General features: G+C 40.5%; 1 protein-coding gene across 1 annotated transcript in view; it reads left to right on the forward strand.

The window, feature by feature from the left end:
* Positions 1-582: 582 nt before the first annotated feature.
* Positions 583-22,778, forward strand: part of ppil2 (peptidylprolyl isomerase (cyclophilin)-like 2) — a 30,051-nt gene continuing 7,855 nt past the window's right edge. Inside the window, exons 1-14 of the mRNA XM_085366916.1 lie at positions 583-721; positions 906-955; positions 1,448-1,493; positions 2,778-2,840; positions 3,574-3,625; positions 4,767-4,818; positions 5,196-5,287; positions 5,686-5,775; positions 5,864-5,939; positions 6,042-6,202; positions 10,230-10,305; positions 11,039-11,145; positions 14,419-14,508; positions 16,648-16,681. Of these exons, the coding sequence (XP_085223042.1) occupies positions 690-721; positions 906-955; positions 1,448-1,493; positions 2,778-2,840; positions 3,574-3,625; positions 4,767-4,818; positions 5,196-5,287; positions 5,686-5,775; positions 5,864-5,939; positions 6,042-6,202; positions 10,230-10,305; positions 11,039-11,145; positions 14,419-14,508; positions 16,648-16,681 (1,021 nt within the window). The 5' untranslated portion in view covers positions 583-689. The remainder of the gene's footprint in view (positions 722-905; positions 956-1,447; positions 1,494-2,777; positions 2,841-3,573; positions 3,626-4,766; positions 4,819-5,195; positions 5,288-5,685; positions 5,776-5,863; positions 5,940-6,041; positions 6,203-10,229; positions 10,306-11,038; positions 11,146-14,418; positions 14,509-16,647; positions 16,682-22,778) is intronic.

Raw genomic sequence — 22,778 nt, forward strand, 5'->3', positions numbered from 1 at the left:
AATTGATTGGTGTTTTTATCATGTATGACTATGATTTATCACATAAAAATTATGATCAACTTGTTTTGTGTAACATTTCAAGTGCTCTTATGAGCCCCAGTAGATGCTTTCTCTGCTCAACCGTAAATTCTGCTAAGTGTGTGTGCTTTGCAGTCCCCAAAAGTAAAAGAGATGAACTGCAGGCTCACAGAATGAATGAGAAAACAGTTTTTCAACTGTGACATAAAAAGACATAAAACACAAAATTGTTGATTTCAAAAATACAGTATGATACAGTATGTCTACAGTATGAATTTGGAACTCCAAATTAGGCTGTGGTTGTCACTCTTTCATTTTATTTCAATGGTGGTAAAACAAACAAACAAACAAACACTGTTTTTACATATTTCATAAAAATCCTACAATTTATCTCTACAGAGAGTCACAATACTCTATTTCTGACCGAACTACATGATTGTGTATAGCTCCTTATTTAATTGTTTCAATTCAATGCTTAAAATGTCTTTACCGGACTGTCGATAGGGGGCAGCAGAGTGCAGCTGTTACATACAGTGTGCAGTTAATCACGACGACGACAAAGAACGTAAACAGGAAGATAGGAAAGGCACACAGTGGTTATTGCGTGTTATTGTCTTAATATTTTATTTTGTGACTGAGGATATTTCTCCAGACCTGCAAAATCAGTCAAAATGGGGAAGCGACAGCACCAGAAAGACAAAATGTAAGCGTGAGCATCAAACAGCTCTGAAACGGGCTTGTTTGGCCACCGTTAGCACTTAAGAAGCTAGTAGCAAGCTAACCCACATTAGCGTATTGAGTGTTGCGTTACTAACAGTTTAAAGTGTTATCGTTAAAGTTGTATCGTTGCCTTTGTTGTCTCACCTGTGTTTTGTTTAACCCTTCAGGTACATCACATGTACAGAGTACACGAACTTTTATGGAGGGAAACGAGCAGGTGAGCTGATTTTCAGACTAACTGGTTAAAACCAGCGTCTGTGGAGACACTGTTCATGTTATTTATTTATTTTTGTCTTTGATATAAGTTTATGCAAGTTTTTGCAGCGTGCGTTCAGATTAGCCCACTAAGCTTTAACACAGGCGTGTTCAGAAGGGTTTCGCCTTTAAGGAAAATCAATATTATATGCTGTGTGCTGTTTTGGGGGCTTTAGTTTGTTTAGCTGCTTGAAATCATGTTCCTGAATTAATATTTTTTTTTATCATTGAGTCATATTTAATTGCACGGATTACAATATCTATAGTTAGTCGTTATAAGTAATGTTATAATTGTTAAGTTTGGCTAAAGTACTGTAAATGAACCAGAGCCTCTGAAGGTAAAAAGTGCTGAGGGCTGCTGTACTTGATCGGGGGTTTGTCAGTGGTTTTTAGTCCTTAAAAATGAAACTGATTTTTACTTGTCTTACATTCTCTTTGTGTATTTACTTTCCAGAAATCCCACAAGGAAACTTCAGACGGCTTCCCTTCGACCACTGCAGGTAACAGGAGACTCGTTTATTATGAGAAGAGGCACCTTAGAAAGCGACAAAAGAGTAAAATGATAGAGGAAAAGATAAGGATGGTGGTGAAGCCTGCTGTGATGTGTTTAAAGTGTTATAGTTTGGAGATGGTGGCACTGACAAAAAGAGAGGAGGCAAAGCTGAAGATGCTAGACTGTTTTAACTAGGGGGTGAGCAGGATTTGACAGGATTAGAAATGAACACATCAGGTTAAGTGATTTGGAGACAAAGGTAGAGAGGCAAGGCTGAGATGGAGATGATTTTAAAGAAAGAGCTGTCAGGGAGAAGGAAAAGAGGAAGACCATAGAGATGTTTTCTGGATGTAGTGAAGAAGGGCATGCATGTGTGACAGAGCAGGATGATAGAGAGAGGGTAAGATGGAGTCAGATGATCATTGTGGAGACCCCTAAAGGGAGCAGCCGAAAGAAGAACATGATGATGACGAAGAAGAAGAGGCACTCTAGAAAAAAAAATTGCCAGCCAACCCATTTCTAGATTTCTGCAAATTATAAAGAGCATCTTATAATATTAAAAGAAGGATGTTTTATTATGCAGTTGTTTGGTCCACTTGGGAACAAATTGTTCTCTTAGTACTGGCAGGTGACTTATTAGGAAGGGAAGGAAAATTGAACTAATTTTAAACCCCATATATAGAATCAAATCCTGCTATGTTCAGAAACTGCTTTTTCTTGTTTGTTTGTTTTTAAGGTACGTCATAGCTTTGTTCCCATCAGTTCATACTGACAGAGTATGACCAGGTCCCCTGACAAACATCTGGTTGGGCAGTTTTTAGCTCTTGTTCCCCAAGTTGCAGCTGGAAATGTTTAAACTCAAACTCTGTTCTCCATCCCAACATTTGCACGAGTCACTTATTTCTTTTACCTTATTTGATTAGTAATTTTTTCCCTATTGTACTGTTTAGATTTTTATTTATCATTACATAATTTTATTTTTATTCACTGATTGGTGCTTTTATATTGGTGGATATTGTACTTTACAGCATATTTTATCTAACCTTACTTTTTAAACATTTTAAGTTAATTGAATTTTTCCTAATTTAATTTGAATTCCTTATGCTAGGAATGTTTTTCCGTATGTTATTTGCTTTGCTTTGTTAACTCTTGTTATGTCTTTTTATTGTTTTGTTGTCATCTGTGAATAATTTTGAGCTGTACTGATCTGCCTGAAAGATGCTATACAGACAAACTTTGGTTAATTGATGAGCTGAAGTGAGTTTGACACTTGTGCTGTGACATGTTTCAGCTTGTCCCTTCAGCCATTTGAGTATCCTGTCTGCACTGAGGAGGGAGTTGTCTTCGACCTGCTGTGAGTAAATGATGTCTGATGCCTTTAAGTGTTCACATAACACCCTCAGTAGCCAGGCAGGTCTTGGAAGAAGATATTGGAAGAAGCTCTGAGTGTGTACTGTGAGGCAACATTAATGGACAGTTTTCAGTGTATTTAACCCCGGCTGGATTAGAACATATGCTGAACACATAACCTCCTCCTGTATGTTCAGAGTTTTGGTTTAAAATCATCCAGTAGTGATTCTTTTCCTGATGACATGCTCTAAGCATGATAAATTATATAGTCTATGCTGAAAGAATAGATATTATATATGCAGTTTCATCGGCTATATCTTATTTCTGCCACTTGATGAAGCTGTACAGAAAAGTTGCAGAAGTGCAAACTTTATGCGTCACGTTTCAGTCATTAAGTTGTTGCAGTAAAAATATGTTTTTATGTTTGGTCCTGATTTGCTTCCAACTCTGTTTCTGGGTTTTATCAAGCCAGCTAACACAAAGGAAGCTTGGATATGTCACACTTGCCTTAATTCTGTTAAATAAAACCAAACAAATATCAGTTTTGTTTCAGTTTTGGCTTTTAAAGGTGATTTTTCCTTTTCTTTTTTTGATGATTTATCTGGTGTGTGACTTGACATCTCACTTGGCATAAATAATTTTGCACAACATGATGTATCTCTTACATATTTTTGCATCTCCTTTCTTGCTTTTAGCATAACCTAAAAAATTATTTCCTGTGTACTTCCTGTTTTTAGGAGCATTGTTCCGTGGATTAAGAAGTATGGTACAAACCCGATCTCTGGAGAGGTGAGGAGACAACGATTCCTTCATGATCTAACTGCTCCATAAGCTGCTCTCATTTACAGAAATTGTGGTTTTAATCATCCAACGCAAAAAGAAATAAACACAATTTTCTATAAAAACATGACCTCAAATATTAGCCGAGCAAGCCAATTATAAAAGCTGAAGGTGGAATTCAATAGCTTAGGGTCGGGTTAGCTTGACCTTGAGCTGTTTATAAATTTTAAATTCAGAAGAATATCAAGTTTTTACCGTGACCCTGCATGTCAAACATGTTATTTACTGCTAGCGGTCACTGTCTTACAATGATAAGAATAATATTTAGGGTAAGGCTGTGTATAACATGTTACTATCATCTTTATAAGCAGTTTAGCTCCTCTTTCATATTCAAGCTTTTATTATAAGTAAGAGAAAGTGCTGCTCACAAATACAGTGTTAATGCCAGACATTTTGTTTAAAGTTAATGAGTATACTTATCAGTCATGAATATATACAGCACATCTTGATGCATTCTCAATCATGCAGGGAAGTAAATCTCCAAAAGTTGATTCTGTTCATCAGGATGCAGCGTTTTCAGTGGGAGAAACGTTTCGTCACTCATCCAGGTGACTTCTTCAGTCTCAGCTGACTGCAGGTTTCAACCTTATAAACAGTACATTTGCATAATGACTGAAACCAGCCCACTGAAGGAACAATGGGCTGTGAGGTCAGTTCCTTGATCATTAATATGCAAATTCTCATGACCATTGATCAACAACCACTGAACAAAGCCCACTGATCAATGGCCATGAGTACCGTTCACAGAGAGTTGGGGAATGGCTGCAATCACAGCATTGTAAGATGGCAAAAGATGTACCCTTAGGCCCCCTCCTCGATTCAGAGTCTTTCCCTTTTCACATAGAAGAAGTCACTTGGATGACTGATGATACATTTCTCCCACTGAAAACGCTACGTCCTGATGAACAGAATCAACTTTGGGGATTTACTTACCTGGATGATTGAGCATGCATCATGAAGCACATCTCTACAATTTCCCCCATGTCACAGCTGGAAACTAATCTCTGTAAGATGATCCATTTGTGGTTGTACTTGTAGCGCAAGCACTGTTGTACAGTTTGAGAAGCAAATTTGTTCTTTTCCTCCACAGAAACTGGAAGCAAAGTCCCTCATCAAACTTAACTTAGCCAAGAACAATGATGGTAAATATGCTTACGCTTTGATGCACCTGAGGCACAACAAAATGAATGTAGAAGAAATTTAATGCTGTCATTAGCCCAGTTTGCCAGGTCATAGTCACTGAAATCCTGCAGGCTTTAGTTTTCTTTTAAATCCACACTTTTCTTACTGCTTTGCTTTGTGTGAGGGGAACCTTAAAAAAGAAAGCTTGACTTAAAAGGGGTTGGAGGAATAAAAATCCAAAAAAGCAAGTGAGGGGAGAAGATGTGATATAATTCAGCAGAGGATTGCATGAGGTACTCGTTGACTTCTTGAGTGGATTCAGCCCTGGCAGCAGATTGGACTCTGCTGCTCAGCCTGCTGCTCTCTCACTTTTTTTCTTTGCTTCGTTTTGTTCCAGGAAAGTATCACTGCCCTGTTCTGTACAACGTCTTCACAAATAATTCTCACATTGTTGCCAACAAGGTCACCGGGAATGTGTTTTCTTATGAGGTCAGTGAACTCGTGCTCTTGCTGCATTGATCCTCACGATGATGCTTTTCAGACAGAAATCGATGTCTAAAATTACGCACATGGAGAAAGAGATGATATTGATTTTGGTCTTGGTGTGATACAGTGCAGATGCTCAGCCCACATGGTCTCACAAGATGCTGCCTTACATCACACAGAATTAGCTGTGTGCAAAAAATCTCTCTCCAAACAAAAAACAGTGTTGTTCTGTTTATTTTTACAGATGAATTCCACAAAGTGTTGTTCATTCAGTTGTAGTAATACTAAGCTTGTGTTAAACTTAAAGGAAACACATATAATTTAATTTTACCTGCTGCCCACGTTTGTTTTCCTTATGACCAACAGAGGCTTTTCTTTCTAATATTTCTGTTTTCATGCAGGCAGTTGAGCAGTTAAACATTAAGACCAAAAGTTTTAAAGATCTGCTCACAGATGAACCCTTCACAAGAAAAGATATTATAACTCTTCAGGTGAGATGTAGTTTCACGATTTTTATCCACCTACACAATGAAAGAGTACTTTTATTTGAGGAACAGAGACGTTGTTTTCTCTTCTTAGGACCCCACAAACCTGGATAAGTTCAACGTCTCCAACTTTTTCCATGTCAAGAACGACCTGAAAGTGTTGGACCCAGGTGAGCTATCAGTATTTTTCTGGTGATGGGTAATTCTCGCATTATATAAATGTGCTATGGTAAAATCATCCGTTTTCTCTTGCTCTTTCTGGCATGTTTCAGATGAGGAAAAGGCTAAGCAGGACCCAGCATACCATCTGAAGACCACCAATCTGGAGACGAGGGAGACTTTAGCGGAGCTTTATAAAGAATACAAAGGGGATGAACTTCTGGCTTCCACCATGAAGGAGCCGCAGGCCAAGAAGACGGACAAATTAAATGCTGTAAGAAAACCATCCTCACTATGATCCTTAAAGCCACTTTATAGCTCCTGGTTTCATCATTGCAAGGCTCCATGCGCAGCAATGCCTTTGTGACCATAGAATAGAATAGAATAGAATAGAATAGAAGAGCCCTTTATTGTCATTCTACATGTACAACGAAATGATGGGTGCTCCACAACAACTGTGCAGGAGTTAAATATAAATAATAAGACAACAGAATAAATAACAGACAGGAGCAAATATAAACTAGAGAAAGGCAAACACTGGAGGCCAAAGTGTTTGGAAGCAGTGCAAAGGACTTGGTCTGAGTAAGAGTCCGTGTGTGAGTGGCCTGAGTGATGAGGGCTATTCAGACCATGGCTCAGATTGGTGAGGTGGTGGGTACAAGGTGTCACCTATGTTGGCTCTAGTTTTCCTGAGACAGGAGGATCTGACGATGGTCTCGGAGCAGCAGAGGGCAGCCAGTGATGTTGGGGGCGGTGTTAATTACTCTCTGTTAGCCTTCCTGTTCTCAGTCGTGACCCTTGCGTACCAAACACCCAGGTAGGAGGAGCACACGCTCTCTAATGAGGAGCAGTAGAAGGCCAGCAGCAGCTTCTGGTCCAGGTTCTTCTTCCTCAGGACACGAGGAAGTGCAGCTGCTGCTGGGCCTTCTTTACCAGGGCGATGGTGTTGTGGTGGTGAGATCAGTGGACATGTGGATGCCCAGAAACCTGAAGGTGGAGATTCCAACCCTTCAAGATGGGTGAAGGGTGTTACTGCCATCTCTTTTATAAATGCCGACACACTAATTTATCTGCAATATTTAATACCAGTTAATATATTGGTCAGTCTCTAATTCAACGCCTTCACCTTTTGGGTGGACTTAGACATCTCATCTGCTGCTGTTATCTGCAGCTGTCTGTGTCCACAGCAGAGTTTAATCGCTAACTTAAGGTGATGTAGAGTCAAATGCCTGAAAAACCAAGTTGCTAGAAGTGACTTTAGTTAATAAGATTAGATAATATATTTGGACAGCAGTCTCATAGTAAGAGGGTCTTGGGTTGCTGGATGTTCTCTCTTTGCTTACATAGGTTTTCTCAGAAACTCTGGTTTCTCCCACCTTTGGAAAAACTCACTGCTGTTTTTAAACCTTTGAGCTTCTCATCTTGCTGCGTTTGGTTACTTGATTAGTAAACACCATCTTATTTGCTATGAGCAATGAATTAGTCTTATAGGGATCTTTGGCCAATATGATGCTGAATCACAAAGACTCATAAATGGTTATTAAGAATATAAATAATAATTTAAAAACTGTCCAGGCTCGGGTGTCCAAGCTTCTAAGCTGCTGAACGAAAAGTCCCAACATTTAGACCAGGTGATGGAAACTGAGCCACGTGCAGAAGTATTTAGACAAGGATGCACTTTTCCTCCGTTTTGCCGACACGGCACCACACTGGATTTGAAGTGAAGCCGACAGGATGTGACCTGAACCTGTTTCACTAAACTGTTACATTATTTTATGTCATATTTCTTTACTTTTGGACAAGCTCAAAACTAGTAATGAAGCTGACAGTTAATCAAATGTCATTGCTGAGAACTAATCTAACATAATTTAGGAGATTTTTCAGTTATTTAGTCACGTCACTGCAGCAGGTTTAAGAGAGCCTTCTGAACCAGGTGAAGATGTGCTAGTTTGACTTTGTCCACAGGAGGGAGCCAAATATTAGAAAATATATTCACAGTATTGTGGATGAGAAAACAAAAACAAACACCAGATAAAGCCCAGCTGTATCCAGGAACAGAAACAACAAAGAATAATATATATTTACCGTAATCTAAGGGAGATTGATGGATAATATTTTGCATGTAAAATATTGTTGATAAAAAATAACATCAGTGTCAGAACCAGAGAGAGTAAAATGTAGAGCATGTTTATATCCATTTGAAAACTCAACATATACATAATGTAACCTTCCTCCAGGCCTGCTCTCAGTCATCATACCTCTGGGGAACACTCGCACACACAGACCGATGTGTAACAAAGGAGGTCACTGGCGGTGACGTTACCGCCGTGACTGTTCCCTTGAATTACTGGAAGGATGACGGCTGATTCAATTTGAGCCGCAGCTACACCTTCTTTCTTATCAGCTCTCCTTTGATGCTGCGCCGTGCCTCATTTTTACAGCACAGCTCATCCTTGGTCGCTCTCTGTGTCGAGTTCATAGTGACGCTTTGACAGCATCTGAGAGAAGAGGCAATATAGGTCAGACAGAGCGTGCAAGGTGAAGTCTGCACTTTCATGCGCCTTCACAAGAACTGGAGCAGAAGAATGCTAAGCGGGGACTGAAGAACAGACTTTTAGCTTTTGAAATCCATTTTCACTTCTCTGCTTTAATCTTCAGAGTTGTTATTCTTTCACTTGAATAACTCTAGCTGCCTTATCACATGTTTCTGGTATTGTTAGGTGTATATTACGATCCAACAATTGCTTTCTACTATAATTTAAGCTCAGATAACTTCTCTGGTGCTCCGTAATTATAACGTGATAGAAATCTTTCTGTTCTCGGCTCTTAATCATGCGGAGCCTGAAAAAGCTCACACGCCCTTTAGAGCAAACGAGGGGGCCATTCGAGAATGAAGCTGGAAAGATATGACGAGTGGAGAAGACGCTTCCTCAACTGGTGGATGAACCTTCAGGCCTTTTTAATGAGGAAATATCTGCCCTGGCTGCCTCTGAGCTCCAGGGATTATTTCACAGTAGAGAAAAATGTACAATAATGAGAGAAAGTGATGAGGTTTTTTTAAGTAGGTAATAATTACATTGTAAAATTTTACATATTTTCCCTGCATCTAGAATAATACAAAGACACTAAAGCAGCACAGAAGCTTGAGATCCACATACTGGCTTTTTTTCCATACCTGTGCCCCTCCCTTGGGACTTAAAGCAGGTCATCCTGAATCAGTAGGTCAGTGGTTCATTCCCCAGCTCCTCCAGCCTGCATATCCAAGTGTCCTGGGGGAAAATACTGAACCCCAGATTATTCTGCCACCATTGATGTGACTACTAAAAGGCTGTTCTTGCACATTTGTTGCACTTCTGATGTTCTATATAATTCTCAACAGATGGCATTAAACAGCCTTGAACCTGCCAGCTTCAGTCCTGTCAGATTATACCAGTTTATGTTTATATGAGAATAGTGCAAATACTGCATAGTACAGGTGACATGTCAGCAGCCTCATGTGTCCTGCCTCCTGCTAGCTCTGCTCAGGTGACTTAAAAACAAAGAAAAGTAGTAGTTTTTCCTGGTGTGTGCTACGTGTTTTGGATATCACGACTTTAATCAAGAGTTGTGCAAAGTTTATGTGTAAGAATGACTTATGAGTGTGTCCAGTGGTCAATAAGACTAGAAAAGTTATTTAATGCTGTTACGACCCGGCTCAACAGAATCATAGTCTAGGAGTATGATTCTTGCTTGGGGTGTGAGACGTCCCGGTTTCATATCCCGGACGAGCCCCCGGTTTCATATCCCGGACGAGCCCCCGGTTTCATATCCCGGACGAGCCCCCGGTTTCATATCCCGGACGAGCCCCCGGTTTCATATCCCGGACGAGCCCCCGGTTATGTTGCGAAACGGCTCAAAAGCTGCAACATAAATATGGAGAGTAACACCAGAATTTCAACTAGAAGAGGTTTTATTTTCAACTATGTAACAAGTTAGCTAAAATAGCTGTTACCACTAAGACGAAGGCTAGTGTGTCTACATGAAAGCCTGCCTCGGGTATGCCTTTATCCACACCTGACTAGATGTGGTCAATTAGCAACAGCTGAACACTCTTGCACTGCCACTGCAAAGAGATTAGGGGCTGCAGAGGGGCGTAACAAGTGCCACATGATAAAGATGCTAACAACACCCCCAGAATTTAGCATTAAGTAAACCTCTTGTCTTAATCATATTTATATTCAGCATCCTTTTGAGCTCTATTGACATATGACAGATCGGCATGACTTTTTAAACTTTTATCTTGTTCTTTTTTCCCCCCTCAGGCTCATTACTCCACAGGAAGAGTTTCTGCCTCGTTCACATCCACGGCTATGACTCCTGCCACAACACACGAAGCAGGCAAGTGAACACATCACACACACAAAGCCTCCACAGAGTCCCCGTAAAAACAAATGTTTGGCTCATCTTCAACCTGCATTCATTCAGGGACGACTGGCTGCCCATGTGTGCTCTTTTTATTTATTTATTTATTTTAAAAAGGAAAGTGCAGCTTCACGCTCACACGGTTTAAATGCAGCTGCAAGTGGGAGCTGCTTATTTCGACTGTCGTTTTCTTCTCCTGTCAGCCGCTGAGCTGCTTCATGAAAGAGATTTGCTGTTATGCAACTGTATAGTAGGTTCAGCACACTTCAGAAAAGGAGGACAATGTTTGGATTTAGTGACCTAGTTCAAGTTTCTGAGAAGGGATGAAATGGCTTGAAATATATTTATACAGAGCTCTTTATTTAGCGAAATACAAGAAGGGATTTGTATTTATTTTTTTAAACCAGTGTTTCTAGTGAAAAGCTAAACGCTGATGTTTAAAAACGGCTTTTTGATCTGAAGATTGTCAACAGGAGAAAAACACTCAGGCATAAATCTACATAACAGCTTTCCCTGCAGACGCATGCAGACTCTTTAAAGGTCAGAGATCTCACCTGTGCCAACATCAAGCTGAGACTCACAAAACAATCAATGAACTCTTAAGATTGTTTTTCAGAATAACTGTTCCCGCTTGACGTGCCAGCTATAAATGTGAAATATTTTCATCATATGCACGTCAACTAAATTTATATTTAAACGTGTTTTACAGACGCTATTGCAGACGACACTGTGCGTTACCAGTATGTGAAGAAAAAGGGATACGTACGCCTGCATACAAACAAGGGAGACCTGAATCTTGAGTTGCACTGTGATAAGGTAAGAACGCTTGTATTTACGCATGAACAGTAGGAATAATTTGGATGGTAATTGCTAATCGATAAGGTGGAAATAATTATAATAATCTGTGTTATACAATGAATAGATTTCAGCCGTTTAGCGTCGTACGTTTATTTTGAAAAGACAAGAAACTGAGGAGAAAGTGTGCAATTCAGCAGGTTTTACTGTTAGTATAGTAACAGTCCTCATTGATGTTTTCTTATGATCATTGCAGGACAGAACTAGAAAATAAAAGCTCATTAAAATTTGTAGGGTAAGTCGGGGGTTTCAGTTCTTAGCAGTTAGCACAGGAAGGACTGTGGGAAAATAAAAATATATAACTTTTTGTTTTTGCGGTGCCAGCTAGGTCTCTGCAGGCATTGAGATTTTGTGAGTTGTTTTTATCTCTGTATAAAATCTGGACGTAGCTCTCAGGTGGGAGAAATGAAGCAAATGCAGAAGTGCCGTAAGCACAAGAACAAATGGGTGAGTGACATGTGGGCGTAAGAAGGTGGGACTGGACATGTTTTCACTTCTTAGCTGTCAGAATAACGTATAATAAGGTGTGTAGAGTATGCACACACGTCAAGTTTGCAGTTTTTGTCGAACATGTTCCAAAGAAGTGAACATTTTTTTTGACAGTTATTAAGAGACTAACCAGGAATCAAAGTTTAAGCTTTCAGCTTCTTGTCATAACATTTTAAAAACCACCGGCTTAAATGGAGGCTGGCCATAAACAGATGTTCATTGAGACAATGGACCAAACCACTGCATTAGGCTACATGAAAACAATGTGGAACCTGAAAGGAGCAGATGGCTTCACTTGGATATTAGCAATCCTAACTGCCAAAACGAATAGTTTTACAAGTGCAGCCTGTGAGGCTCTGATTCAGGTGACAGGGTGATTTCATTCTCCGCTGTAAGGTTTTCAAATGAAGTTTTTCCTGGTGCATGTGTTTAAATAAATAGCTTTTAGGATGACTCACCTGAAACTGTGAAAATAGACAGTGTCCCCACCTCACACTTTGCCAAACTTGTGTCTTGGCAAAGTGTTCACCCTTCTAAGCTTAGACGTGGGGGGCTCCTGAGAGCCAGCGTGAACTCCAGGAACATATTTCTTCCCTGGTAACCGAGCGCCTCGTGCGTCTGGTTTTCATTGGCTTCTGAGCTGTCGAATCAGAATAATGAAGGGAAAGTTGCAGCAGTTAGACAAACCTGCCCTCTGTGCCCCACATCCTCCTCCACCCCGCCTTCCTCCCCAGTGGTTTCCTCACAAGATCGCAGCTCTATTCGTAGCCTGCTGTTTATGAATTAATAAGAGCTGCTTCACTGTCACATTCAGTCACACAGACCCAGATCCCACCTCCATGTAAGGTTTGCTCACTCAGCCTGCCCAACCCTCGCTGTCCGCAAGGGGGTGGATTTTTGTAATTGTCCGACGGAGCCTGCGCTTCAGTCGCCCATGATATCAAAGCTTTATTATATTCAAAAACACCTTTGAAAATGTAAAGTCAGATATTTTTGTCTTTGAGTGTGAGTTTAAAGTTAAACAAGACGCACAAACAATGATGACTATTTATTCTAGTGAAGTGGATTATGTGGGACCTATAAAATCTCAGCTGCAGACAAGTAAATGTCTGCAGCTAAAATGTAAATGAATTGAGTAATTTTAATGGATTTATGCTCCTCCGCTCTTTCACATTACTGCCTGATTGCATGGCAGCGTGAGCGAGTCTGTAAACACGTGTGAATCAGGACATTTTCTACTTTTCCTTCTTGTCTGCGTCACCAAATGTTTCCATGCTGACACCAGCTGATTGTTGACAATTTTAGGTACCTAGGCATGTTTCTAAATTGAATTGCATTTTAGAGACTCGCAAAGTAACGCAAAAGCATGCACGCTAAATTAACCATTATTACAGAGCAGCAACAGCGAGAGGGAGAGGACTTGCAGACGTGTCTCTGACGCAGGAGACTGGTTAATAATCAAAGTTAAAGCACTGGGGGAAGAAGGAGGCTTTTATATTGATTTGTTATGTATTTATTCATAGAGGTGGTAGTAATCTGTTGAACCAGACAGCTTGTCCTTAGACAACTATTTTAAGACGTCCTTTTCAATTCCAAAAATCAGTTTTATATCCAAAAATATAGAAATAAATTACTTTGTGTGTGTGTGTGTGTGTGTGTACTTAGTGGTTTAAAACAATAAGCCTCTTTGTACCAGAGTGCTTGGAAAATCTGGGATTTATGTTAGAGGGAAAAGGAGCCAGAGAGTTGATCACCCCCAGCAAAATCAAGATGTATGTGGAAATAAGACCAGCAGAGAGCTGTTAAAATAAAGAGGTTTAAACGGAGTATTTTATAAATCTGGGGAAACCACCAACCGTTGTTGCCGGGCCGGGGGTGTGTGTTTCTCTCGCACGAACACTCAGAGAGGTGTTCCTCCAGGCTGTTGACATTAATAACGGTAGACCTGACCGGCGTCATAGTCAAAGCCACGCCTTCTGCTCGGGGCTGTGTCGCCGCCTCGTTTCACAGACTACCAGTCAGTCAAAATTAGCGCCTGACGCTTGGTGTTTTGTAATGATTTACAAGACGTCTAAAAGTTTCATAACCCAGGAAGCACCTTCAATGAACCATTTTATTTTTCAACATTTAAATCGCTCTGTTGTAGATGTGAACTAAGCCTGCCTTCTCGCTACGAGCCCTACTTCATGACAGACTTATGGGTACAACAAACATTTTGTAGCAGGTCAGGCAGAGCTGAAAATGTGCCACTCAGTTTGTTTATGTGAATGTAAAACTTCACGCTGACAGTAACTGCTGCATGAAAGCTGAAATACAGCCAGTTCAGTGTTTTCTGAAGCTCCAATAAGAGAAGTCAAATATTCACATGGAGGATGGAGTGAAAGTACACTTAGCTCCATAAGTACTTTTTTTTTTTAACCATGCATAAAAACGGCTGCAGTTCCTGAACAGGAAGAGCAATATTTTTGTTAAACACGTCAAAATAAAGCTGAACTTCAGAACAAACATTGTGTCATTGTCCAAAAGTACTATCATGAACTTGAAAAATGCTAACAGGTTATGCAATTATGTATATGTGTGGGAAAGAAAACATATATTGGTATATGACACTAGTTTGACACAGTGGGCACTTTTTGACTGTTCGTGCTGGCACTTATCAAATGAGTGGCGATAAAATGAAAAGTATTGATCTTGCAGTGAAGAAGAAAATCACAAAGCTAAGCACCTGCGTTATTTTTCCTCAAGGTTCCCAAAGCGGGCGAGAATTTCGTCCGTCTGTGCAAAAAGGGCTACTACGATGGAACGATCTTCCACAGGTCCATCCGGAATTTCATGGTAAGGAAATAATACCTGCTTAAAACACCTTCCTGCTTTTACCTTCCTCCACTAAAGCCACCAATTAATGCGTGTCTGGATTGAGCTTTGAGACCTTTCTCTGTGATTCACAAGTTCCTTTCACAGATTTTTAAATCAATGCAACTTTTTATTTCGAAATTATGGTCTATGCTCGGCCTGCTGCCTTTTAACTGAAATGTGGAGGATTTATATTGGCTTAAACAGTGATTAGAGTTCACATTATGAAGAAGTCAGGATGACCTGAATATATCTGGGTACATCCTCCACCCCTGAATAATTAGAATCTGTGTTTTATTACATTGGTTTTTGTTGTAATCATGATAGACTTTATTTGCGTCTCTTCAGCTTAAGCTTTAAACACAGACCGAGAATATGAGGCGGCAAGTCTGATCAGCCGTCATCTGTGTATTTCAGAACTGCTGCTTCCATAATTAAAGTGGCTCTGAGTGGACATCTGGTCTCAAGAGGACCGTTACCTTTTTCATTCTGTCCTGTGGCGTTCATTCACACTGGCAAGCTGTGAATTGTTTATACGTAATTACACTGCCACTAGCGCCTTCAGCTTATCCTCCGCAGCCCAAAAGGAGAGGAGGCCTCACAGAGAATCATTTCATAGCAACAAACACTTTAAAATCTGTGGTAGTGGCAGTAAAAGCACTGTCACTATAAAGCAGGACCTGTGAATCGCTGAACATCCAGAGGTGGTTTTACTTTGAAACATGAGAGGCACAGACGTGTTGAACATCAACATGATGCAGCCGTCTAATAATTCAGGTTTAATATTAATTGAATAATATGTATACTTATTAACTGTATTAATGGGGAAGCATTACAAGCATTGCTTTTTGTCGTCTTTTGCACCTTTTTAAAGCTCTAACATGGGAGACCAGTACACTCGAGACGGTGCAGTGTTTGTTTGATTCCACCTTCATGCCACGAGAGATCTTTTGCATTAAAAAAACTTTATTATTATTTGTGTTGCACTATTCAACGAACAGTAAAACAGATTCTAGTGAAAAATAAAACAGTTAAAACAGCAGCAACAAAAGAGCCAATCAGCAGTAAGGAGGAATGAGAGAGGGGGAAGCAGGTTAACAAGGGTGGCAGAAAAAGCATAACTGCACGGCTGGCACACTGGGGCGTGCATAGCATAAACCGTACCTAAAACAATATCCTGTTTCCACAAATTCTGTTTGAGCAAACATGCTTCTGCTCTTTGTCTTCTCCCTTTCCCTGCAGCCGTTCTTTTCTTCTCTGTCCCTGGCTCCTTTTTAGAACATGGCTTCAAAGGCAACAGTGCAAAATGCAGAATAATCAGCTGCCTGTGCTGTTAGAAGAAAGTCCAAAAACAGTTGATTCTGTTCATCTGATCACCATTGATCGGTGGTTGTTGATCAATGGTCATGACAATTTACATATTAATGATCAAGGAACTGACCTCGCGGCCCGTTGTTCTTTCAGTGCTAGTTTTAGTCATAAAGTTTATAATGCTGGAGAAACCTGCAGTCACCTGAGACCGACAGCATCACCTGGATGATGATGAAACGTTTCTCCCACTGAGAACATCCAGATGAACAGAATCCACTTTTTGGGGATTTCTTTACCTGGATGGTCGAGCATGCATCAAGACGTTAGAAGTGTTTTCTGCATGGAAGCACAGGAGGCCCACTCAACAAAACTGTGCTCCACGGTGATGCTGGTGGTCAAAAGTTCAGAAAGCTCTTTAAACAAGAACACTAAAGAAATGCAGAGAACTGTAGAAGCACTCATAGGAACACCGGGCAAGTTTACAATGAACAATAGGGGCCAGTATCCTGGAAAGCTTTGAGTCAGGCTTCTAACAGGGAAACGTGACCCCAGGTTGGGTGTTTGGCAAGAAGGGAAACTTTAGTTTTGTCAATTGTGTCGTTTATCGCATGTTTAAAAACTGATGAAACATCCAGAAGCCTCCCATCCAAAAGATAATCAATTTACAGTCACATTTGGGGAAGAAAAACACTTAAAAACGATGTATCATTTGTTCCTGTATTGCAGAACAAAACCCGCATTTAGTTTTTCAGTGTGCAGCAGAGGAAGCTGAGGTCACCCAAAGGTCATTTTTTCTTTTCTTTTTTCCAGATTCAAGGAGGAGACCCGACTGGCACAGGCACAGGTAAGATTAGCACTGCACTTAAACTACATTTTGAATTCATTTGAGTGGTTGAATCATTAATAGTCCCTTTTTGGAAGCTTTGCGCAAATACTGCAAGTCAAGAGTGTTACTAAATACGGGAGTACATGCGTACAAAGCAACAGAGATGATGTGGATAGAGGCGGCTGAGGGTAGAGTGCTGAATGGGGCTGTGGTGAAACACCAGTCATCTAGCATATGCTGTAATTTTCCTGCTTTTACAACCACTTTAAAAGCAAAAGTGTAATTGACTGCTAGGCCACATGTAGTTAATTTCCTGCCTTCGTGTCGTCGGAGCCGATGTGAGAGTTTGCAGCACAAAGTGAGCTTTGTGTCTGTGGGCGTCTCTGAACTCTATGCAAAACACATCCAGCATGACAGATTTATAGAGGTGCAGAATTTCTGGCCTGTGGGCAAAATGTTCCTCGTCACCTGGACTGAACAGTGTGTGCACACAACTCCTTAGCAGACCTTCAACCGGACTTAAAGGAGGGATTCTCTGCAGTGCTTAAAGAGGCCGTTCATCCAGAATCAAACTGGTGTGTTTTTCCCACTGGCTTGTAGAGCTGTTTATCTTTATAGATAGATTTATTATCAGTGGGTCAGTTTTGGAGATATTGGCTCTAGAGGTGGGTATGCGTAGATTCATGTGAAATATTTTCGTTTTCTCACAGCTGTACGAGTATGTAAGGCCAAACTGCTACTGACTCACTTCCCTTTCTCAGGATTTTGTTATTGTCTGCTAAAGATATCACCCCCCTAATGAGGAAGAGGGCAAACGTTGCCTCTGTCTCTTGCTCTCGCCCGGTCTGTATGCCTTTAATCCTTTGAAAGGCTTTGAAATTTTTAAAAAAGAGCATTTAAAATTAAAAGGTTCAGCAGCAGTGTCTCTGTGCAGAAATCATGACACGCTGAAGCCATAAAATCCACAGTACTTGCTGTTACAGTTTCATGTAGGAAGTGTTTTCTTCCTGATGTCGTCATCCACCAATCAAAAGAAGCAGGCAGCAAGTTAGCAATAAAGGTCAGCTGAGGATGGACACCATTAGGAAAGAGTTGTTTTTTAAGGGCTGAAAACCACCTAGCCACACGCTTAATGGAAAACATTACAACCTTTCTTTTCCCCTGTTGAGATTCTTTTGTTTCTGTAAGGCTATTAAGACAGACAGTAGGTTTCAAGTACGTGATTGTTACTTATCTTGGCAGATCCACAGTGGGCAAAGTATTCCTCTAATCATTTTTAATATTCGGATATTTTTGGGATGGCCTCTGGCATAGTGTCATATACAAGCCTGTTGCTCCCATCATAAAGAATAATAAGCCTCGCCAGCCTCAGGAGAAAAACCCATTACACTGTCCCTAAATTGAGACTCTCATCATGGGTAGATACGTCATTTTTATTTGCAGGGTGATACAGTTGCTCGGTGTGCTACAAATAGTTACTGTTCACAATACTTTCGTGTGTTTCCTTTGAGTAATCGGATCATGATTTCTGGAAAGACGATCTGTAAAACATTTTTTTTAAATATAGCTTTTTTTACTGCCTGCAAGCAAATGCCATCTTGTTCCATTATGTTCAAGAAAAGGCAGACGACTCTACAGGCGATATCTCCAAAAGGCATGAATTAGATTTTGGGTGAACTGTTCTTTTAATAGTTCCAAAGCACGTTGTAGGGTGCAGTCTAGCATGCTGTTTGTATAATAAAATGAACTGTAGGGAAGGTTTGGAGTGCGACTCTCAATCTGTTGTTTTGCTTTGGCCCCTTTTGTGGAAACCAAAGCAGATGTGATGAGTTTCACATGTTGTTTAATGTGAAGTTTTCTGAATATCTCAAATACAAGCATGAGGTAAAAAAACAAAAACTAATTGTGTATTTTAAGGTCAAAATATTAATACTGTGTGTGCATGGGGAGGTAGTGATGTTAAAATAAGTTATTAGGTCATGTTGGAGTGCTTTCCTGTCAGGAGTTTCAGGAATTGCTGAAATGTTTTGAGCGAATCTGTCTTTTTCACTTCCTGTATATGACATTCAGCTAACTGCTCACTGTAGCGTTAATGCTTTGCCAAGTTTTGAAAAGCTTCATTTATCTAAAACCCTGCAAGATCAGGTGCTTTGGCCAGAGCTGATTTTTAAATACTGAACCGTGAAATCGCAGATGCGATAAAAAATAAAAAGAATGTTTATTAGGCTGAAGCTGTCTTCACGTCTCTTCCTTCTTTCCTGTTTAGGTCGAGCAAAGTTTAAGTTTGTACCATTGATTTAATTTGAGGAATATTTGAAATTCCCCACAGAGGGATTTTCACTTTAATTTAATCGTTAACTCGCTGGTGGGAATTAATTTCTCCCTTGGCCCTCCTCTCTCGCTCACCTTCGTTTACGATCCATTCGTAGCGAGGTAAAATGTCAGCGACTTTATAAATTATACAAAAATGTCACCGGGGGAACGTCGTGGCTGCAGAAGCCTCTAAAGAATTGATTGGTTGGTTGTATGCATCGCAAACACACTCACGGGTACATATTGTGCCTACGTGGAGACACACACACATACACCAGCTGGCAGCACGCAGGACAGTGAAACACATCTCAGGGCGACAGATCCTTTCCCCTGTTGGGAGCCAATAAGCCCCTGCAGTGCGTATTCCTGTATACTCATTAAGATGATTCTTAATGATGAAGTCAGTCTGAATAATGATTCACAGCTGAAGGCTGTGGTACTGGCAGAGCCGCTAACTCGAGTTGTTTTCATACAAACTAATTTGATTTGTTACTTTCACAATATAAAAATATAACACGCACTTATGTGGAGCTGAAAGCTGAAAACAAGACTTGTATGGGCTCAAAATGTGGTCATAAATATTTTGTACTTGTAAAAAAGATTTGTATGTGTAAAAAAGATTTGTGTGTGCGTAAAAAAGATTTGTATGTGTAAAAAGAATTTGTGTGTGCGTAAAAAAGATTTGTATGTGTAAAAAAGATTTGTGTGTGCGTAAAAAAGATTTGTGTGTGCGTAAAAAAGATTTGTGTGTGCGTAAAAAAGATTTGTGTGTGCGTAAAAAAGATTTGTGTGTGCGTAAAAAAGATTTGTGTGTGCGTAAAAAAGATTTGTGTGTGCGTAAAAAAGATTTGTGTGTGCGTAAAAAAGATTTGTGTGTGGACTTAGAAAAAAAACCCCTGCAAGTTACAAGTACGGATTTTTGACCCTATTTTTCTACCCTTCATCTGATTGGTCAATGTCATGTCAATCACACATGTAACAATCCAATCAGAGAACAGATGGGTTTGGCTGTCAGAGGGGCGCTTTTTTGAACTGCAGGTCCTTGAAGGGTGATACCGTTTGAAGCTGGAGGATCGCTATATAAATATCCGATAGCAGCTAGGTCCCCTAACTTTCAGTAGCTGTTGAAAGGAAAAAGTTGTGGTATATCAGTGGTTAGAAATAACATTATTACTTTAGGATTAGTTTAACACAAAGTCAGGGCTGACCCGGGACCATTGCTGTGAGTCACAGTGCGCAGCATAAAAGTCCTTTCACATCGGATGCAGGATACGCTGCTAATGCTAACTGCTAACTAAAAGCAAAGGATCCAGAATTTGTTGCTGGCTGCTGGGCTCTGTGGGTTTTTGCAGCTGCTCTACCTGTACTAGATGCACCTGCTCCTTGTCTTTTCTATCTCTGACTTTATGTCCTCTACAAGAGTTTGTTTTTTTTGCTAGTTCTTCAAATGTTCAATAAAAACATGTATGCTAATTCATAACGAAGAAAGCTTTGTAATGAAGACTGTCATTTCCAAAACACTGCCCGCCCCCACCCCGCGGTCCGCAGTGACATAAAAATCACCAAACTCGGACAACCACAGACTGTTTTCCTTCGTGGTGATGAAGGAAAACGCTGGGTTGGCATGTAAAAGGGCATTTATTCCCTTCAAAGACCTGCAGTTCAAAAAAAGCGCCCCTCGACAGCCAAACCCATCTGTTCTCTGATTGGATTGTTACATTTGTGATTGACATGACATTGACCAATCAGATGAAGGGAAGAAAAATAGGGTCAAAAATCCATACTTGTAACTTGCAGGGTTTTTTTTTCTAAGTCCACACACAAATCTTTTTTACGCACACACAAATCTTTTTTACACATACAAATCTTTTTTACGCACACGCAAATTCTTTTTACACACACAAATCTTTTTTACACATACAAATCTTTTTTACGCACACGCAAATTCTTTTTACACACACAAATCTTTTTACACATACAAATCTTTTTTACACATACAAATCTTTTTTACGCACACGCAAATTCTTTTTACACATACAAATCTTTTTTACAAGTACAAAATATTTATGACCACATTTTGAGCCCATAGACTTGGACATGTTTCCTTTTTCCTAACAAACGTCGAAGTTGTTTTTCCGTCCACGTTTCTCACTAAAACCCTCGCGTGTCCTCGAGGCTCGACGTGTCGCCTTCTGTTAAGCATTTGTTGATGTTTTTATTTTTGAAACCTGCGTTGCGTTTTCCATCTGTTTATACCAGCTAGCAGTCTCCTTTTTCCCACCCTTAGGGCATGTCAGCTGTGGATCAGCGAGAAACCACAGTTTATTTATACAACCGTGTGGGTCTGTGGATAAATGACAGGCATTTCTTTACTGTACACACATGACCAATCTGGTTAGGAAGCTCAAAGTGCACTTTCATCCTGGTCATGGGACACTTGATCGATTTGTTTTCCCCTCAAGGATATTTAAGGGAGCGTAGGAGTTTGTCCAACCGGTCTATATGTGTTTTGTGGACTTGGACTCGGTCACTGTGGGGAGTGCTCTGGGAGTGTGGGGTCATTGTTACACCCTGCCTGGCCCGTGTACAACCATAGAGAGAGTCTGGCTCACATTGGCAGCAGTAAGTCGGACTCTATCCCAGTTAGCCAGGACTGTCCTCTGTCACCAGCTCGGTTAATAGTTTTCACAGGTTTGTTCGATTACATTAAACAACAACCTCCAGCTCTCACTGGGGCGCTTTGCAGCTGAGTGTGAAGCACATGGGATGAGAAGGAGCACCTCCAAGTCTGAGACCATGGTTCTCAGGCAGAAACGACCTGTTGGCCTAAGTGAAGGAGTGGAAGGGAGTCAGAGCTGCTACTCCTCCACATCAAAGCAACGCGTTGAGGTGGTTTGGGAATCTGATTAAGATGCCTCTGGGGCTCCTCCTATGAGAGGTGTTTCAGGCGAGTCAGAGCGGGAGGAAAACCCGGTTAGGAAACCCTGGGGCAGAACACACTGGAGATATCATGTCTTTGCTCAGACGGCTGCCAGCCCCAAACTGGACCCGGGTTAATTTAGATTTACTTTCTAAACGAAGAAAAAACTCGTCAGGCATACAAGGGCTTTATTAATTCCTCATGTTACAGCAGTACAAGCCTCAGCAAGAAGAAGTGAACTAGAGTATATTAAAAAAAGAGATACGAAAAAGTAGTGCGCAAATTAGGAAACCCCCCCCCCCCCAAAACATAAATATAACGTTGTATGACCATACTCAGTCTTTCTAAAATGTATTACGAAATCATTCACTCACCATGTATTCTGCATGATTTGGGCTCCATATAGCAGCCATGCTATAACCAAAACCAACTTTGTCCTGGTGGGGAGGAGGTCACCGTCCACCCACACAAACACAGCTGAGTTTATTTCTCTCTCTAAAGCGTGAAGAGAGAATATCGGTAATTATTTAGCCTTCTGTGGTTAATGAGTGGATGGATATGAGAGAGAAAAGTGCTATATAAATATATTTAACTTGCTTGCTTACTTTTTACCTCAGACTTATATATCTTCAAAATGTGAATAGCGCCCAGTAAACACCGCCAGTGAGCCAGGATGCTTAATCCCAAGACCTTGAAAGCTGGACAGCAGGATGTACAGCATCCGTCAACAGTTGCTGCTAACATGACCCAGTGTCTGCAGTGTAAAAGGTTTTGCCTGAGCAAATATTGAAGCTTTACCTGCAGAAACATTTTCAGCCACGTTACCAGAGCGCAAGAAAGTGTTAAAACTGCACATCAATTAGGACTCTGAAGCAAATATGT

This window comes from Diplotaxodon limnothrissa, linkage group LG12 (assembly GCF_057381915.1).
Source record: "Diplotaxodon limnothrissa isolate DT_005_m linkage group LG12, D_limnothrissa_male_GT1.1, whole genome shotgun sequence".
Classification (NCBI taxonomy): Eukaryota; Metazoa; Chordata; class Actinopteri; order Cichliformes; family Cichlidae; genus Diplotaxodon; species Diplotaxodon limnothrissa.